Raw genomic sequence first — 20,658 nt, 5'->3', positions numbered from 1 at the left:
TCCCCCCCTCCTCATCAGAAGGCTGCTGGAGGGGATCTCACTGCTGACCACCAGGTGGCGATCTCACACCTGATCTGGTGTTGGGAAACACAACACTTTCTCTCTCTCTTTCACACACACACACACAGACAGACACACACACAACACTCTCTTTCACACACACAGACAACACTTTCTCTCTCTCTTTCACACACACACAGACACACACACAACACTTTTTCTCTCTCTTTCACACACACACACACACACACACACACACACACACACAGGGATGACCCTTGTCACCATGTTCTGCTTCCTTTCACATTCCAGCAGTGTGTGTGTGACGAGCAGAAGATTCACCAAGGTCAGCTGACCACTATTGTACGACACACTGAACATGGAGGAATGCCTGGTATGTGGACACACACACACACAAAAAACACACACACAGAAACACACACACACAGAAACACAGAAACACACACAGAAACACAGAAACACACACACACACATGCACTCTTCATTTTTCTCACATCCAAATTCAACCTCTCTCAGTCTTTTCTTCTGACACACACACACACACACACACTCAAAACCACCTTAACCCAAACAGACATTTCCAACCAACACATTCTCAACTAAGCCATTCCCAAACATTCCACTGCAGTCTCCATGGTAACTCATTCTGCTCCTTATTGGTTGATGCTGTTAGGATGGAACCCTGGTCATCACTGTCCTTAGAACCCTGGAACGAGGAGACGAGAGGAGACGAGAGGAGAGGAGGAGAGGAGGAAGGTTGAGTGATATGGAGACAATGAGAAACAGGTGTTGTTCAAGTGTCTCTGGACTGGCCACACACATTTGCACACACGCACAAACACACACACACAAACACACGCACACAAACACGTAAAACATGAAGAAAGAGACAAAAGAGAAGTCACAACTTTAATGGCTGTAATGCGACACTACAAGAATGTTAGGAAGCCTAATCTTTCTCTCCTCTCTCTCCTCTCTCCTCCTCTCTCTCCTTCTCTCCGTCTTCCTCTCCCCCCCTCTCTCACTCCTCTCCTTCTCTGCCTCCATCTCTTTATCCATTTCACACCCTCCTCTCTCTCTCACACACACACCTCACACACACCACACACACCTCACACACACGCACCACACACACACCTCGCACACCTCACACACACCTCACACACCCTCACACTGGTGAAGAGGGAGAGAGAGAGAGGGAAAGAGAGAGAGGGGGGGAGAGAGAAAGAGAGAGAGGGGGGGGAGAGAAAGAGAGAGAGGGGGGGGGGAGAGAGAGAGATTAGACCATCCTCTTTCTCTCTCCCCAGACTCCTCCCCTGTTGTTATCTCAGCATTCCTGTTCCCTGACTACCCGCTGCGGAGCTCGAGCGCTGGCAGTTACCGTGAGAACTGCAGTGGTGACACCGAGCTCTACTACCAGTGGACGAGCTAGCCAACAGAGCTGCACCGAAATAGCTTGCTCGAGGGGAGACGTGCCCGAGCATGTCCGTTAACACACGCGCTGTAGTTTCTGCTGGATGTACCTGAGCGAGAGGACAAACAGTTCTCCGTTTTCATGAGAAGAAACTTAACTTGGATTCTCCCTGGATTTTATTGGAAGGCAGCGAACGCGCGCGTTTAACTGATAAATACAACCATGGGGTTCTACGGCACTTTGAAGCTGATCTTCTACAAAGTGAGTATATAACACGTTATTTACGGCCCATTTACCGTTCCGCAGGACGGATGACCGGCTGTTTACCGTCTGTGGATATAAGTCGCAGCGCTGTCAGCACCGCTTGAGCTTGAGCTCGCCTACTTCTTGTAAAACAGACCACTGCGGAACCGAGGGATGGATCGTGACGCGCTCGCTCGCCCGATCTCCATCTTTCTGACCCACGGTTAAAACGGATCAATCTCTAACTGGTCTAATGTGACGTTAGTCCACGCGGTGTGTGGGTGTCAGCCAGTCGGTGGCGGTTAGGTAGATGCCAGGTTAAGAATGTGGAGGTTGTGCGGACGTCTGAAGGTGGTTAATGATGGACGTGAGCCGAACCGACGCAGATCACTGGCATATGGTTAACGACTGGACGCGCGTGCCCGTTTACATCAAATACATTTGGATTTAAGTGATAAATTAGGTTGTCGTTAATGGGTTATGTCAATTGTCAACAGTCATATACTCTCTGTCAATTGTCAACATTCATATACTCTCTTTCTCTGTATCTCTCTTGCACACACACACACACACACACACACACACACACACACACACACACACACCTGCGGGGTATCCGTAGCTGTTTGAACAGGTTACACAAATCATGGACTTCACGTGCTTTTGAAAAATCCCACAAGCTAGTTTAGCCATCCTGAAATTGTTGCTTGGTCACCAACCATCGCAAACCCGGAACCGCCTGTTGAGGAGGACGGTTATTTCGGGAGAACAGTGAGCTGGTCGCATTCCTGTAATTTCAGGCGTGCCTGGCTGCGCGAGGCGCGGCGCGGCCCGGGAGAGGAGTGGCGTTTCTACCACATACCTCACCCGCCTCCTCACCGCCTTTACGGAGTATATCGATGGAGTCATCGATCATTCAGCCGCATATCTGTTTAACATGGCGACGTCAGTCCGGCGGGGCGGTCTCTCTCTCTCCCTCTACCTCTCTCTACCTCTCTCTCCCTCTACCTCTCTCTCTCTGCGGTAGAATGGGTGGGTTGGAAGGATCCGCACCAGACAGCATTGATTAGCGTTTATTGTCACCTCCCCCTCTCTCCTCCTCTCTCCTCCTCTCTCCTCCTCTCTCCTCCTCTCTCCTCCTCTCTCCTCCTCTCTCTCCTTTAATGTTCCTCTCATACACAGCCTCCACAGCCTCCACAGCCTCCACAGCCTCCATTATAATGTTCCTCTCCCCCTCCTGCAGATGAAGAGGAAAATGGACCATGGTCCTGATGGAAGACCATTCCCTTCAGGGAAGAAACACTGTAAAGACCTGCGGTAAGATACACACACACACACGCTACACACACAATACACACACACACTACACATGATATAAACACACACATTACACACACACACTATACACACACTCCTCTGACTCTCTGCCTTCCTCCAGCCCATACCAGGCTACGCCCACCACATTTGGAGACCTTAGATTAGCCAATGGGCTCTCAGCTCAGCGCCGACGAGTCACCTCAGGCCCGCCACCTTCTGGGCTCCAGGACTGGCTCCACACCTTCCAGGTGAGCACACACACACCATACACACACACCACATACACACCATACACACACACCATACACATACACACCATACACACACCATACACATACACCATACACACACCATACACACACACCATACACACACCATACACACACACCATACACACACCATACACACACCATACACACACACCACATACACACCATACACACACACCACATACACACCATACACACACACCATACACATACACACCATACACACACACCATACACATACACACCATACACACACACCATACACACACCATACACACACCATACACACACACCATACACACACCATACACACACACCATACACACACACACACTATGCATACACACTATACACACACACCATACACACACACCATACACACACCATACACACACACCATACACACACACCATACACATACACACCATACACACACACCATACACACACCATACACACTATACACACACAACACATACACACACACCATACACACACCATACACACACACCATACACACACACCATACACACACACACCATACACACACCATACACACACACCATACACACACCATACACACACACCATACACACACCATACACACACCATACACACACACCACACACACACCATACACACCATACACACACCATACACACACACCATACACATTCACACCATACACACACACCACACACACACACACTATACATACACACTATACACACACACCACATACATACACACTATACACACACACCACATACATACACACTATACACACACACCATACACATACACTCCATACACACTATACACACACACCACATACATACACACTATACACACACACCATACACACTATACACACACACCATACACACACACCATACACACACACCATACACACACACCACATACACACACACCATACACACCACATACATACACATCATACACACACACCATACACACACCATACACACACACACCATACACACACACACACCACACACACCATACACACACACCATACACACACCATACACACACACACCATACACACACCATACACACCATACACACACACTATACACACACCATTTGTTTATTTACCACTGTCTCTGCCCTTCCTGTCCCTCCCAAGGCCTGGAGTGGCCCTGAAAGGCTATTGGCTCTGGATGAGTTGATTGACAGCTGTGAGACCAATCAGGTGAAGCACATGATGCAGGTCATGGAGCCACAGTTCCAGAGAGACTTTATCTCACTGCTACCCAAGGAGGTGAGGTCTCTCTCTCTCTCTCTCTGTCTCTCTCTTTCTCTCCCACACACACTTTTTCTCTCTAACCCTTAGATATGAGGTCCAGTTACCAGCGTGGCACTAACACATCCAACTTCCTGTGTGTGTGTGCCTGTGTGTGTGTGCCTGTGTGCCTGTGTGTGTGTGCCTGTGTGTGTACCTGTGCCTGTGTGTGTGTGCCTGTGTGTGTGCCTGTGTACCTGTGCCTGTGTGTGTGTGTGTGTGCAGCTGGCCCTGTACGTGCTGTCCTTCCTGGACCCCAGGGCTCTGGTCCAGGCTGCTCAGACCTGCCGCTGCTGGAGGCAGCTGGCCGAGGACAACCTGCTGTGGAGGGAGAAGTGCAGGGAGGAGGGTAGGCACACACACACACACCATACACACACACACCATACACCACACACACACACACACACCACACACACACACACACACCATACACCTTACACACACACCATACACCACACACACACACACACACCACACACACACACACACACCATACACCACACACACACACCATACACCACACACACACACACACACCACACACACACACACACACCATACACCTTACACACACACCATACACCACACACACACACACCATACACCACACACACACACACACACCATACACCACACACACACACCATACACCACACACACACCATACACACACACACCACACACACACACCATACACACACACCATATACCATACACCACACACACACACACACACCATACACCACACACACACACACCATACACACACACCACACACACACACACCATACACCTTACACACACACCATACACCACACACACACACACACACCATACACCTTACACACACACCATACACCACACACACACACCACACACACACACCATACACACCATACACACACACCATACACACACACACCATACACACGACACACACACCATACACACACACCATACACCACACACACACACCACACACACACACCATACACACCATACACACACACCATACACACACACCATACACACCTAGCATACATTACCTTCATATAAAAGGGCAGGAGTCTAATATAAACTAATCATGGTGCTGATACTAAGTCAGTGTGTGTGTGTGTGCATGTGTGTGTTTGTGTGCAGGTATAGATGAAGCCGTGTCTCTCCAGAGGAGGAGGAAGGGGGGGGAGGGGAGTCCCTGGAAGAGTGCCTACGTCAGACAGCACTGCATCGAGGCCAGCTGGAGGACTGGGGACGTGCTCTCCCCTAAGGTACACACACACACACACACACCCTCTCATACACACACACACTCTCATACACACACCCTCTCATACACACACACCCTCTCATACACACACACACACACATACACACACACTCTCATACACACATGCACTTCAGATGTATGCAGGTTAGACTATAATCTCTCCCTCTCCTCCCCCCTCCCTCTCCTCCCCCCTCCCTCTCCTCCCCCCTCCCTCTCCTCCCAGGTGTTGAAGGGTCATGATGGTCATGTGATCACCTGTCTCCAGGTCAGTGACAGTGTGATTGTCAGCGGCTCTGATGACAACACCCTCAAAGTCTGGTGTGCCGACACAGGCCAGGTGAGCACGCTGGAGTGTGTGTCTGGGAGTGTGTGTGTGTTTGTGTCGGACACAAGACACACACAGCAGTCATAGCCTCTCATAGTCATAGTCATAGAGTTAGAATTCATTTTTCATGTTAAGGGTGTGAAGTCTGTACTAAACACACTCTACCCCCCCCCCCCCCCCCTCCCTCTCTCTCTCTCTCTCTCTCTCTCTCTCTCTCTCTCTCTCTCTCTCTCTCTCAGTCTCACTCTCTTCCTCTGTCTCTCTCTCTCTCTCAGTCTCACTCTCTCTTTCTCTGCTTTCTATATGAAGCTGCCATCGGCCCTCAGATAGACAATAGCTGTTGGCTTAGTTACCCTGTAGACACACACACACACTCACCATACTCACCACACACACACACGCACACACGCACACACACACACACACACACACAGAGCCAGTTAAGTTTCGGTGAGCATTCTTTATTCTGACAAACCTGCTCTGTTTTCTGCCTCCACCTGCCCCCACCTGCCCACACACTGGGTGTGTGTTAATAATTGTGTGTCAGAGAGAACTGTTGTAGTAACAATAAGACAGGCAGACAGACAGACAGGTACACAGACAGACAGGTATGTGTGGAATGTGACATCACCATCAAACCCTCAATATTTACCATGGTCACCATGGCAACATCCAAGCAACCAAAACCGCAATACTCTGTTTCTCTCTTTCTCTCCCCCCTCCTCCTCTTCCTCCTCCTCCACTCTCTCCTCCTCTCTCTCCCTCCCTCCTTTTGTCCTGTCTAGAAGGGAAATGTCTGGGAGTATAAATATTGACTCTGAACAATGTACAAATATGTACAGAACACATTGAACACCCACACACACTGAGGAGAGAGAGACAGGTTACACACACACACACACACTGAGGAGAGAGAGACAGGTTACACACACTCACACTCTGAGGAGAGAGAGACAGGTTACACACACACACACACTGTTTCAGTGGTTCATTCAAGGATCTTTGATCCACGGGGAATACATCCCCTCTCTCTATCCCTCCATACATCCTCTCTCCCTCTCTCCCTCTCTCCCTCTCTCCCTCTCCCCTCCCTCTCCCCTCCCTCCTCTCCTGGGAGGAATGGAAGAGTCAGCACTTTCAGTGTTTAAAAATAAAAACTCAGTTCCTGTATGGGAACTTCTGGGGAATGTGTGTGTGTGTAACCTGTCTCTCTCTCTCTCCTCAGTGTGTGTAACCTGTCTCTCTCTCCTCAGTGTGTGTGTGTGTAACCTGTCTCTCTCTCTCTCCTCAGTGTGTGTGTGTGTAACCTGTCTCTCTCTCTCTCCTCAGTGTGTGTGTAACCTGTCTCTCTCTCCTCAGTGTGTGTGTGTGTGTAACCTGTCTCTCTCTCTCTCCTCAGTGTGTGTGTGTGTAACCTGTCTCTCTCTCTCTCCTCAGTGTGTGTGTGTGTAACCTGTCTCTCTCTCTCTCCTCAGTGTGTGTGTGTGTAACCTGTCTCTCTCTCTCTCAGTGTGTGTGTGTGTAACCTGTCTCTCTCTCTCTCCTCAGTGTGTGTGTAACCTGTCTCTCTCTCTCTCCTCAGTGTGTATGTGTGTAACCTGTCTCTGTCTCTCTCCTCAGTGTGTGTGTGTGTGTAACCTGTCTCTCTCTCTCTCCTCAGTGTGTGTGTGTAACCTGTCTCTCTCCTCAGTGTGTGTGTGTGTGTGTAACCTGTCTCTCTCTCTCTTCTCAGTGTGTGTGTAACCTGTCTCTCTCTCTCTCTCCTCAGTGTGTGTATAACCTGTCTCTCTCTCTCTCCTCAGTGTGTGTGTGTGTAACCTGTCTCTCTCTCTCTCCTCAGTGTGTGTGTGTAACCTGTCTCTCTCTCTCTCCTCAGTGTGTGTGTGTATAACCTGTCTCTCTCTCTCTCCTCAGTGTGTGTGTGTGTAACCTGTCTCTCTCTCTCTCCTCAGTGTGTGTGTGTGTAACCTGTCTCTCTCTCTCTCCTCAGTGTGTGTGTGTGTGTAACCTGTCTCTCTCTCTCTCAGTGTGTGTGTGTGTAACCTGTCTCTCTCTCTCTCCTCAGTGTGTGTGTAACCTGTCTCTCTCTCTCTCCTCAGTGTGTATGTGTGTAACCTGTCTCTGTCTCTCTCCTCAGTGGGTGTGTGTGTGTAACCTGTCTCTCTCTCTCTCCTCAGTGTGTGTGTGTAACCTGTCTCTCTCCTCAGTGTGTGTGTGTGTGTGTAACCTGTCTCTCTCTCTCTTCTCAGTGTGTGTGTAACCTGTCTCTCTCTCTCTCTCCTCAGTGTGTGTATAACCTGTCTCTCTCTCTCTCCTCAGTGTGTGTGTGTGTAACCTGTCTCTCTCTCTCTCCTCAGTGTGTGTGTGTAACCTGTCTCTCTCTCTCTCCTCAGTGTGTGTGTGTATAACCTGTCTCTCTCTCTCTCCTCAGTGTGTGTGTGTGTAACCTGTCTCTCTCTCTCTCCTCAGTGTTTGTGTGTGTAACCTGTCTCTCTCTCTCTCAGTGTGTGTGTGTGTAACCTGTCTCTCTCTCTCTCCTCAGTGTGTGTGTAACCTGTCTCTCTCTCTCTCCTCAGTGTGTATGTGTGTAACCTGTCTCTGTCTCTCTCCTCAGTGTGTGTGTGTGTGTAATCTGTCTCTCTCTCTCTCCTCAGTGTGTGTGTGTAACCTGTCTCTCTCTCCTCAGTGTGTGTGTGTGTGTAACCTGTCTCTCTCTCTCTTCTCAGTGTGTGTGTAACCTGTCTCTCTCTCTCTCTCCTCAGTGTGTGTATAACCTGTCTCTCTCTCTCTCCTCAGTGTGTGTGTGTGTAACCTGTCTCTCTCTCTCTCCTCAGTGTGTGTGTGTAACCTGTCTCTCTCTCTCTCCTCAGTGTGTGTGTGTATAACCTGTCTCTCTCTCTCTCCTCAGTGTGTGTGTGTGTAACCTGTCTCTCTCTCCTCAGTGTGTGTGTGTGTAACCTGTCTCTCTCTCCTCAGTGTGTGTGTAACCTGTCTCTCTCTCTCTCTCCTCAGTGTGTGTGTGTGTAACCTGTCTCTCTCTCCTCAGTGTGTGTGTAACCTGTCTCTCTCTCTCTCTCTCCTCAGTGTGTGTGTGTGTAACCTGTCTCTCTCTCTCTCCTCAGTGTGTGTGTGTGTAACCTGTCTCTCTCTCTCTCCTCAGTGTGTGTGTGTGTAACCTGTCTCTCTCTCTCTCCTCAGTGTGTGTGTAACCTGTCTCTCTCTCAGTGTGTGTGTGTGTGTAACCTGTCTCTCTCTCCTCAGTGTGTGTGTGTGTGTGTAACCTTTCTCTCTCTCCTCAGTGTGTGTGTGTGTAACCTGTCTCTCTCTCCTCAGTGTGTGTGTAACCTGTCTCTCTCTCTCCTCAGTGTGTGTGTAACCTGTCTCTCTCTCTACTCAGTGTGTGTGTGTGTAACCTGTCTCTCTCTCCTCAGTGTGTGTGTGTGTGTGTAACCTGTCTCTCTCTCTCTCCTCAGTGTGTTCGTACGTTGGAGGGCCACTCCGGGGGGGTGTGGTGTTCCCAGATGGGCGGGGCCCTGCTGGTGAGCGGCTCCACTGATAGGACGCTGCGTGTTTGGGACGTCTCCAGCGGGGAGTGTTTGCACACGCTGCTCGGACACACCTCCACCGTGCGCTGCTTGCACCTGCACCAGGACACGTAAGACACACACACACTGTACACGTAAATACTGTCCACAAACACACACAATCACACAAAGATAAACACACAGAGAATCATTGTCCAACCAGTTCTAACTCTTCTCCTGCCCCCTCTCCTAACTCCGCCCCCTCTCCTAACTCCGCCCCCTCTTCTACCTCCGCCCCCTCCCCTAACTCTGCCCCTTTTCCTAACTCCGCCCATAGGGTGGTGAGTGGCTCCAGGGACGCCTCCCTCCGCATGTGGGACATCCAATCAGGACGCTGCCTGCACGTGTTGCTAGGACACCAGGCGGCTGTGCGGTGCGTCCAGTACGACGGGCGCAAGGTGGTCAGCGGGGGGTACGACTCTGTGGTGAAGATCTGGGACCCAGACACAGAGACCTGCACACACACCCTGGAGGGACACACCAACAGGGTCTACTCCCTGCAGGTACACACACTCACACACACACATACACACCCTCATACACACAAGTACACGCACTCAGACACACACACCCTGATACACGTCCCCTGACCTGCTGTAACCCAGCTCCCCCTCGTGTCCTCAGTTTGACGGTGTGTTTGTGGTGTGTTTGTGGTGTGTCCTCAGTTTGACGGTGTGTTCGTGGTGTGTCCTCAGTTTGACGGTGTGTTCGTGGTGTGTCCTCAGTTTGACGGTGTGTTCGTGGTGTGTTCGTGGTGTGTCCTCAGTTTGACGGTGTGTTCGTGGTGTGTTCGTGGTGTGTCCTCAGTTTGACGGTGTGTTTGTGGTGTGTTCGTGGTGTGTCCTCAGTTTGACGGTGTGTTCGTGGTGTGTTTGTGGTGTGTCCTCAGTTTGACGGTGTGTTCGTGGTGTGTCCTCAGTTTGACGGTGTGTTTGTGGTGTGTCCTCAGTTTGACGGTGTGTTTGTGGTGTGTCCTCAGTTTGACGGTGTGTTCGTGGTGAGCGGCTCCCTGGACACGTCCGTGCGGGTCTGGGACGCGGAGAGTGGAAGGTGTGTCCACACGCTGACCGGGCACCAGTCCCTGACCAGCGGCATGGAGCTGAGGGGCCGGCTGCTGGTGTCGGGGAATGCAGACTCAACCATCAGGGTCTGGGACGTCCGGACCGGGCGCTGCATACACACCCTGCAGGGTAGGTTAGACCTGGGCCCTGCATACACACCCTGCAGGGTAGGTTAGACCTGGGCCCTGCATACACACCCTGCAGGATAGGTTAGACCTGGGCCCTGCATACACACCCTGCAGGGTAGGTTAGACCTGGGGGCTGCATACACACCCTGCAGGGTAGGTTAGACCTGGGCCCTGCATACACACCCTGCAGGGTAGGTTAGACCTGGGCCCTGCATACACACCCTGCAGGGTAGGTTAGACCTGGGGGCTGCATACACACCCTGCAGGGTAGGTTAGACCTGGGCCCTGCATACACACCCTGCAGGGTAGGTTAGACCTGGGCCCTGCATACACACCCTGCAGGATAGGTTAGACCTGGGGGCTGCATACACACCCTGCAGGGTAGGTTAGACCTGGGCCCTGCATACACACCCTGCAGGGTAGGTTAGACCTGGGCCCAACTGGGTTAGACTAAGTGAGGGAGAGGTAGAGGGAGAAAGGCAGAGAGAGTTCTAGGGATGACGAGGTCACCTCAGTATCTAGGTTGCCGTTCACACACTCACTCTCACACACACACATTCCTGCCTCCATCAACAGAGCACAAACAGTCCTTGTATCTGATCACTGAGCATGAACACAATCTCATAACCTAACATTGTTTCTGCTCCTCCCCTCCTCCCCTCCTCCCCAGGTCCTAACAAACACCAGAGCGCGGTCACATGTCTGCAGTTCTGTCGCTCTCTGCTCCTCTCCTCCTCTGACGATGGCACCGTCAAGCTGTGGGACCTGGCCACGGGGGCGTGGCTTCGCGACCTGGTGACCCTGCCTCGCCGGGGGGAGGGGGGCGTGGTGTGGAGGATCCGGGCGTCCGACACCAGGCTGGTGTGTGCAGCGGGGAGCCGCAACGGGAGCGAGGACACCAAGATCATGGTGCTGGACTTCCCCCTGGGCCAGTGAGGATGACATCATCACTCAGGGACGAGGAGCACCAAGATCATGGTGCTGTACTTCCCCCTGGGCCAGTGAGGATGACGTCATCACTGAGGGACGAGGAGCATTTTGAGGCGGTCGGAGATGAGGGAGGATGGAGGGATGAAGGAGGAGGTGTAGAATGAGAGATGTGAGGATGTGAGAGTTCTTTGCTAGACTTGGTGATGTTCTCATCTGGACACACACCCCCTCCCCCCTGCCCCCCTCCCCCAACAATGACACATGAGAGATGAGACCCCACCTCCCCCTGTCTCCCCCTGTCTCCCCCGTCTCCCCCTGTCTCCCCCCCCAGCCCCCCAGCCCAGAGAGACCTCTGTGACAGGTTGTAGATAGTGTACATAGAGATGATGTAAATACTGATGATTTTATATAGGAGAGATATATATACGGTCTGGATGAGATGAGGAAGAGAGGAGGGGGGGGCAGGGGAGGAAGAGGGGAGGAGGCATCATGCTAAATAAATATCATTTTTTAAATATATGCGTCCTGTGTGGTGGTGTAACACACATGCAGGGCGGTGTGTGTTACAGTGTGTGTGTGTCTCTGTTAGCAGTGTGTGACCCCTCACTGTGTCTGTTGGCAGTGTCTGTTACCTCAGTGTGTGCAGGGCAGTGTATGCGACTCTGTGTGTTAAGGCCAATTTATACTTCTGCGTTTTTACGCACACGCACACGGGGAACGCCCTCTCCGTCAAGAAACGCCCTCTGCGTGTCCTCGCAGAGCCCTCGCAGAGCTCTGCATGCACCTCCTGATTTTCCTGACTATCCGTCCGTCAGTCCGTCATTTTACGGATATCCCTTGGCTGTGATTGGCCCGTATTAAGAACCGCTTGAGTCAGGGGCGGGGTTGCCGTGACCAACAAGAAAACAGAATCCTTTGACCGCCATTGTTGTACGTTTTTACAATTCATATTTCAGCTAAATAGTGCATGTAAATCAGCATCTGAATTAAAATATGACGAGAAATGGGCAGTGTAGTTGCTGAAATTGTGCTTATTTTATTGATGAAACGGCTCATTTGTAAATTTGCTCCGACTTTTCGATAACCTAGCTAGCATCGCAGTGCAGCGCTATCTACTGTTCTGGCGGGGAATTGCTTTCAGCACGCAGAGCCGTCGGAGTAGTATAAATTTAACCAATCCGTCCGACGTGCGTATGTCTGTCCGTAACGGAGTCGGAGAAAGTATAAATCGGCCTTTAGTGTGTGTGTCTCTGTTGGCAGTGTGTGACCCCTCAGTGTGTGTGTGTGTGTGTGTGTGTGTGCCTTTTAGTGTTCATTCCAGTAATTGAACAACTGCAAGAACGTCATGGACCTAATCAGACTAAAAGCAACCACACCACACTTCACTAACAGATACACACCATACACAGACACAACACCACATATACAGTATATACTGCGTGTGAGTGTGTCTCAAAGGGAGTAAATATGTGTGCGGCAGTTTGACGTTTAACTTAACATTCATACATGCCCTCTATATATGGGGGGAGAGAGAGAGAGAGAGAGAGAGAGAGAGAGAGAGAGAGAGGGGGATGGACAGGAAGCAGGGGGAGGGAGTAGAGAGATAGGAGATAGAGACTAGAGCATCATCTAACCCTCTCTAACCCCTACAGAGAGAAACAGATGATCACTGCATTATGGATATCTGACACACACACACAGAGAGAGACATAGAGAGACATAGAGAGACATAGTGAGAGAGACAGCCTAGGACAGTATTTGCCATAGTAGACTGTTACCAGGGCAACAGAGCAGTCTACTTTAAACTCTAAACTGAGCTGCAGGAAGTTCTAGTGTGTTCTGTCCTCCAGAAACACCCCAAATCAAAACCAGCCGACCAGAAACCTTCTCCATGGCAACACCCTCAGATAAGACCAGAAACCTTCTCCATGGCAACCCACTCAGATAAGACCAGAAACCTTCTCCATGGCAACCCACTAAGACGTGGATGTTCTCCACGCGCTGCCCGGAGGACCAGTCCAGCTCCACTGTCTGAGTGAGCATGTGTCTCCTCTAGTGGTAGGCCTCAGAACTGCACACACACACACACACACAGGGCCCTGCAAACACACCTCGAAACACAGAACACAGACTATTTACACCAAACTGACTGATTGTCGAAATTAGTTTAATCTTTTGAGTTCATTTTGGCAAATGTTTCTTGCTGGCTGCATTCCCCTCCCTGGCCAGGAGGGGCAGCAGAGATGCACAGATCAATGCTGAAGACCAACAACATTAATGAACATTAAATCCATCCATCTGGTCTGGGACCACAACAACAACAACATTAGAAAGTGATAGCATGTTACAGGAAGTGACAGCATATCAGAAGAAGTGACAACATATCAGAGGAAGTGACCTCATGTCAGAGGAAGTGACATCATGTCAGAGGAAATGAGAAGGTGGAACAATAGGTGCGTTCGACATGGACTGCGGCTGCATGAAACGACCGGCGAGAGTAGCCGCTTGCAGTCGGGGAGGAGTTGAAAACGGCTCTGTGAAGTCGGACATTTCAGCTTCTCGTGGTTTGCTGCGTTGACGTCAGTCACGGCCGATTAAGTGCTGTTTGCTTACTTTACTTTATTTATAATTTAACTTCGTCTTTCTGTAAGTGAAGAGGCGGAGTAAAAACGTTTCTTCAATAATTGTTTTATTCAATTCAACAGTTTGGTCCGGATTTGAGCATTGGCGACACTGAAGGTGTCAGAATAATTACAAAACACGCGTCAAAGTTGTCGTGTGTGAGTCTGGCCAATCATGAAATAGCTGTGTCGTCATTACAACCCGTGCAGTTGCTCTTGAGAAAATGCGCTCGGCTACACAGCCGGCAGTTCTCGTATCGATTTCACGGGACTTTGATGGCGACGTCACAGTGACGTGTCCTCGGCGCCGTCTCAAATCAGACAAAGAGTCTAACCAGAATTCACTGTTTCAAGTCAGCCGCCTGCAGCCAGCTGCAGCGCCGCAGGAAGTCAGACCATGTCGAACGCACCTAATGTTTTGTTCCTGGTCATCATTGAGTTTTTAATTCACATTTTATAGAAGATAACTGATTATAACTGAATAACTGAACATACAGGAAATAATAAAAGAAAAAGTAAACAATCTCAAAATAACAATCAAAGTTCTGATGTTGAAGTTTCTCCGTAATTGATGTTCTAGTATTCACAACCTTCAGTCACGTGACCTGCAGTCACGTGACCTGCAGTCACGTGACCTGCAGTCACGTGACCTGCAGTCACGTGACCTGCAGTCACGTGACCTGCAGTCACGTGACCTGCAGTCACGTGACCTGCAGTCACGTGACCTGCAGTCACGTGACCTGCAGTCACGTGACCTGCAGTCACATGACCTGCAGTCATCCCTGCCAGAATAACATCATACATACACTGCATGTCAAATAAATATACAAAATATATATATCAAATCTATATAACTATTTATCAATGCAAGGAAGACACTATCAACAACATACAGAGATGTGTCACAGCATGGGATTCTGAGTCTGTTACAGCACCTCAGTGCGTGTGTGTGTGTGTGTGTATTTGTGAGTGTGTGTGTTACTTCTCCAGGACAGGCAGGACGGCGTGCTCCTGGGCGATGGCGTGGTCCTGGGCGATGGCGTGGTCCTGGGCGATGGCGTGGTCCTGGGCGATGGCGTGGTCCTGGGCGATGGCGTGGTCCTGGGCGATGGCGTGCTCCTGGGCGATGGCGTGGTCCTGGGCGATGGCGTGGTCCTGGGCGATGGCGTGGTCCTGGGCGATGGCGTGCTCCTGGGCGATGGCGGCCAACTCCTTGAGGAACTCAGCGTAGAGGACGAGGGCGAACACGCGGCTGCGTGCGGGGGCGGGGATGGGGGGGCAGGGAGGCACACTGCTGGGGGGCCGGCAGGCCCCGGAGGAAACAGGAACACTGTGGCCGTTCAGGAGGTCCCCTGCATCGCCCTCCATAGCACACTCTGGAGGAAGAGGGGGCCAGGGGGGTGAGTGTGTGTGTCTGTCTTGTGTGTGTGTGTGTCACCTCTGATTTTCAGTAGCTCCTCCCTGTCTAACAGGAAGTGTGTGTGTGTGTGTGTGTGTGTGTGTATGTGTATGTGTGTGTGTGTGCTCACCTCTGGTCTTCAGTAGCTCCTCCCTGGCTAACAGGAAGCTCCAGGCCTGTCTGAGCAGGGCAGGCAGCTCTGGTCTGGCTGATACATACTGCTCTATCTGGGCCCCCACCGACACCAGCACCTGCACACACACACCATACACACCATACACACACACACCACACACACCATACACACACACACCACACACACCATACACACACCATTCACACCATACACACACACACCATACACACACACACACACACCATACACACACACACACCATTCACACCATACACACACACACCATACACACCATACATACACACACACACACCGAGCAAAAGGTCAAGGTAAAACGTAACTAGTTACTTTACAAGGAATGTAACTAGTAACAGTAATTTGTAACTTTAAAAAGTAACGTTACCCAACACTGTTCATAACGTATCTGAGGAGGGGCATTACCGAGAAAGAGCCAATGACCAGCTCTAGAAAGAGCCAATGAGCAGCTCTTGTTTTTGCACAAGAATGTGAACATACCAAAGCACTAGCTTTGCATAGCCTAGTTTTTTGTTTGTTTATATTTTAAGTTAACTTTTATTTGTTATATTTAGTTTACCTTTTATTTATTGTTTAAAGTAGCCTTAGTTTGTGTGCAGTTTACAGGGGCTATAAAATAATAGGGCAACATTTTAATAATTTTTTCTATTGGTTGGCCGGCAGTCATTAAGTTAATGTTCATATTTAAGAATTTAAACTTTAAGCTCTAAGTGAATTTGACTGTGTTTTATTTGAAGGTATGATTCAACAGTTTTTCATGGTCCAGTGTTTTAAAAAAAGTGTGTGTGTTGAGCAGGAAGGCGTGCAGCAGGGGTGTGTACCTGGTAGAGCGTGCGCGTGCCGGGCTGTGTGTGTGTGTTGAGCAGGAAGGCGTGCAGCAGGGGTGTGTACCTGGTAGAGCGTGCGCGTGCCGGGCTGTGTGTGTGTGTTGAGCAGGAAGGCGTGCAGCAGGGGTGTGTACCTGGTAGAGCGTGCGCGTGCCGGGCTGTGTGTGTGTGTTGAGCAGGAAGGCGTGCAGCAGGGGTTGAGGGTGGCAGGCCAGCTGGGAGAGGATCCCCGTCACCAGCAGGTTCACAGGGATGGAGTTCTCCAGAAGGTTCTCCAGACGGGACAGCAGAACACTGATGAACGGACCTGTGGAAACACAGAACACATGGCTTAGAACGCACAGTCTACAACACACAGTCTAGAACACCCAGTCAAGTCTAATCATCATCATCCTCATCACCTGTGAATGGGACTCCCTGCTTCCTGCTTCCTGCTTCTAGAACGTTCTCTTGTTCTAGATCTGGTTGTGGTTCCTCTGAGAGGAACCTGCATAGCTCCTCTTCCTCCTCCTCTTCCTCCTGCCTCCTCTTCCTCAGACTCTCCACACGCCTCCTGAATGAGCTGATGTCACCGCTGATGTCATCCTCGTCAGGCTCCGCCCCCAGAGAGAGCATGAGCGCCCGGTATTGAGACAGGAAGTCATCTCCAGCAGGGGTCAGGGCAGGGTCAGGGGTTGGGGCAGGGTCAGGGGTCAGGGTAGGGTCAGGGGTCAGGGTAGGGGCAGCGTAACCGTTGCAGAGGTCAGAGGTCAGCTGGTTGTTCTCCAGGGTCACGACCCTGTTCACGTTCATGTTTGGATCCAGCCTCCTCTCCTCCTCCTCCTCCTCCCTGTTCACCCTGCGCTCCCCACAGTTCTGCCCATTGGTGAGAGTTGTTACACACTCCTCCCCGGCGCCCCCGCCCCCCTGCCTGGCCCCCTCCCTCCCCCCCCCCTCCCCCCTGCCTGGCCCCCTCCCTCCCCCCACCTCCCCCCTGCCTGGCCCCCACAGCGCTGCGTCTCTGAGCATGTGCGGAGGCGTCCTTCTGGGCGATGAGGTCATAGACGAGGACGTCGTCCTGGAAACCGTCCTCCTCGATGTAGGAGCCCCGGACCAGCAGGGTGGCCGTCCTCCTCAGGGCCTGGAGGTGCTGTGGGGGCTCGGGCCCCCCCTGAGCCCCCCCCCCCTGGGCCCCCGCCCCCTGACCCTCGCCTGGCCCCGCCCCCTCATCTGGAGCCACATCGAACATGTCGTCCCACTCCAGTTCCACATTGCCCCCGGTCACGGGTTCGGGGGTGGTGGCGAGGGAAGGGGGCGGGGTTGAAGTGTCCGTCCTCCCCCTGCTCACCTCTTCCCCCGTCTCTCCCCCCTCCTCCCCCTGCAGGGGGTCTGCGGGGGCGGGGCTGAGGCCGTCGTAGGGCGCGGACCAGACTGAGCATGCCCAGAGCGCTGTCTGGATGGAGACACGGGCGTCCTGGAGGTAGTGGAGGTAGATCACCTGCAGGGGGAGGGGCGGGGCGGGGTCACGCTGGTAGCCCACGCTGTCCTCTCCAGAGAGGGGAGACCCTGGGGGAGGGAGGGGGGAGGAGAGGAGGGAGAGGGGGGAGGGAGGGAGGGGGGAGGGAGGGAGGGAGGGTAGAATTAATATTTATGCCATGGGTCTGGACAATGCCACAATGTGTACGTGTGTATGTATGGTGTGTGTGTATGGTGTGTGTGTGTGTATGGTGTGTGTGTGTATGGTGTGTGTGTATGGTATGTGTGTATGTATGGTGTGTGTGTGTGGTGTGTGTGTATGTATGGTGTGTGTGTATGGTGTGTGTGTATGGTGTGTGTGTGTGGTATGTGTGTGTGTATGGTGTGTGTGTATGGTGTGTGTGTGTGGTGTGTGTGTATGGTATGTGTGTGTGTATGGTGTGTGTGTATGGTGTGCGTGTGTGGTGTGTGTGTATGGTGTGTGTGTGTGTGTATGGTATGTGTGTGTGTGTAGGGTGTGTGTGTGTGGTGTGTGTGTATGGTGTGTGTGTGTATGGTATGTGTGTGTGGTGTGTGTGTGTCACCTGTACCCCCGGGCCAGAGGAGGTGCTGGCTGTGGGAGGGGCTGAGGCTCCAGGGGGGGCTGAGGAGGAGGAGTCTGGAGGCAGAGCAGGAGTAGCAGTCTCTCTCCTGCACACCTGGGCCAGCACAGGGGACCAGGTACCTGAAGGCAGCACACAGGTGAGACACACACACTCTAACACCTGACAGGTGAGACACACACACTCTAACACCTGACAGGTGAGACACACACACTCTAACACCTGACAGGTGAGACACACACACTCTAACACCTGACAGGTGAGACACACACACTCTAACACCTGACAGGTGAGACACACACACTCTAACACCTGACAGGTGAGACACACACACTCTAACACCTGACAGGTGAGACACACACACTCTAACACCTGACAGGTGAGACACACACACTCTAACACCTGACAGGTGAGACACACACACTCTAACACCTGACAGGTGAGACACACACACTCTAACACCTGACAGGTGAGACACACACACTCTAACACCTGACAGGTGAGACACACACACTCTAACACCTGACAGGTGAGACACACACACTCTAACACCTGACAGGTGAGACACACACACACTCACACCTGACAGGTGAGACACACACACTCTAACACCTGACAGGTGAGACACACACACACTCACACCTGACAGGTGAGACACACACACACTCACCTCAGGATGAGCTGCAGCATGACGTCCTCACAGAACAGACCAATCAGGGTACGGAACAGAGCCAGGGAGACTGTGCCCAGCTACACACACACACACACACACACACAAACACCACAGACAGGAATATTAGCCACAGCTAACATCTTTCTTAAATGTGTGTGTCTGTACTGCATATGTACTGCATGTGTGTGTGTGTGTGTACCTGGAAGGGCGTGTTGACCCTGCTGACCAGGGTGTCCAGGATGTGCAGGCCGTCGTGTGTGTGCGTGAGGATGAAGGACAGGAAGCAGCGCAGCAGCGCTGGCTCCGACACCGAGCGCAGGAACAGCTCCAAGTACGCCGTGGTCGTCATCACTTCCTCCAGCGTCAGCTGCAGCCAATCACATGGCAGCACACCAGGAAGATTCACGCGCACCAATCAGGGTGAGGGAGGGAGGGACAGGTGAGTTTAAACGCAGAAAAGCGACCAACCAATGGTGGGAAGTACAGCAGCCAATGGCGGTGAGTGTTACTGAACTTGTGCAGAGCAGCAGCCAATGGCAGTGAGTGTTACTGACCTTGTGCAGAGCAGGAGCCAATACAGGGACCAGGAAGCCATTATAGATGTATCCTAGCAACTGGGCCCTGATGGAGGGATGGGCCACCTGAGGCGGGGGGGGGGGGGGGGGGGAGAGAGAGGGTGATACCACTCCTGCATCAAACATGTATGCTTAACTTATGATTTACATTTATACATGTGTGTGTGGTTTGTGTGTGTGTGTCTGTCTGTGTGTGTGTCTCTCTCTCTGTGTGTGTGTGTGTCTCACCCTGATGACTGAGCAGCAGAAGTGCAGGGAGTTGAGGATCTGGACGAGGGCAGGAACCTGGCTCCAGTCAGACGGCTCCAGGCTGAACCAGTCCTCACTGAACACACACAGCCGGGCGGGGAGGGACGAGTACAGCCCACTGAGGCCTGTAGCCAGCACCTGACACACACACACACACACACACACACCACACACACACACACCACACACACACACACACACACACACACCACACACAC

General features: G+C 51.8%; 2 protein-coding genes across 2 annotated transcripts in view; one reads left to right on the top strand and one right to left on the bottom strand.

Annotated features, from left to right (window-relative positions):
• The first annotated feature begins 1,376 nt into the window (after positions 1–1,376).
• On the top strand, positions 1,377–12,350 carry LOC124465927 (F-box/WD repeat-containing protein 7-like). Its single transcript, XM_047017589.1, has 11 exons — positions 1,377–1,696; positions 2,922–2,995; positions 3,117–3,243; positions 4,414–4,548; positions 4,795–4,918; positions 5,713–5,840; positions 6,063–6,176; positions 9,638–9,819; positions 10,026–10,251; positions 10,728–10,938; positions 11,608–12,350. Exons 1-11 carry the CDS (start codon positions 1,658–1,660, stop codon positions 11,871–11,873), a joined length of 1,626 nt encoding a protein of 541 aa, XP_046873545.1. The 5' UTR covers positions 1,377–1,657; the 3' UTR covers positions 11,874–12,350.
• Positions 12,351–14,798: 2,448 nt separating this feature from the next.
• The window catches only part of LOC124465837 (FHF complex subunit HOOK interacting protein 1A-like), a 7,959-nt gene continuing 2,099 nt past the window's right edge, over positions 14,799–20,658 (bottom strand). Inside the window, exons 3-12 of the mRNA XM_047017465.1 lie at positions 20,420–20,578; positions 20,171–20,257; positions 19,816–19,983; positions 19,614–19,693; positions 18,926–19,065; positions 17,853–18,431; positions 17,288–17,791; positions 17,021–17,193; positions 16,018–16,138; positions 14,799–15,864 (exon numbers count right to left, since the gene is read on the bottom strand). Of these exons, the coding sequence (XP_046873421.1) occupies positions 15,467–15,864; positions 16,018–16,138; positions 17,021–17,193; positions 17,288–17,791; positions 17,853–18,431; positions 18,926–19,065; positions 19,614–19,693; positions 19,816–19,983; positions 20,171–20,257; positions 20,420–20,578 (2,409 nt within the window). The 3' untranslated portion in view covers positions 14,799–15,466. The remainder of the gene's footprint in view (positions 15,865–16,017; positions 16,139–17,020; positions 17,194–17,287; positions 17,792–17,852; positions 18,432–18,925; positions 19,066–19,613; positions 19,694–19,815; positions 19,984–20,170; positions 20,258–20,419; positions 20,579–20,658) is intronic.

The sequence above is a fragment of the Hypomesus transpacificus genome, unplaced genomic scaffold (genome assembly GCF_021917145.1).
Source record: "Hypomesus transpacificus isolate Combined female unplaced genomic scaffold, fHypTra1 scaffold_61, whole genome shotgun sequence".
Lineage (NCBI taxonomy): Eukaryota > Metazoa > Chordata > Actinopteri > Osmeriformes > Osmeridae > Hypomesus > Hypomesus transpacificus.
The sequence above is the reverse complement of the archived record's forward strand: the minus strand, read 5'-3'. Positions and strand labels throughout refer to the sequence as shown.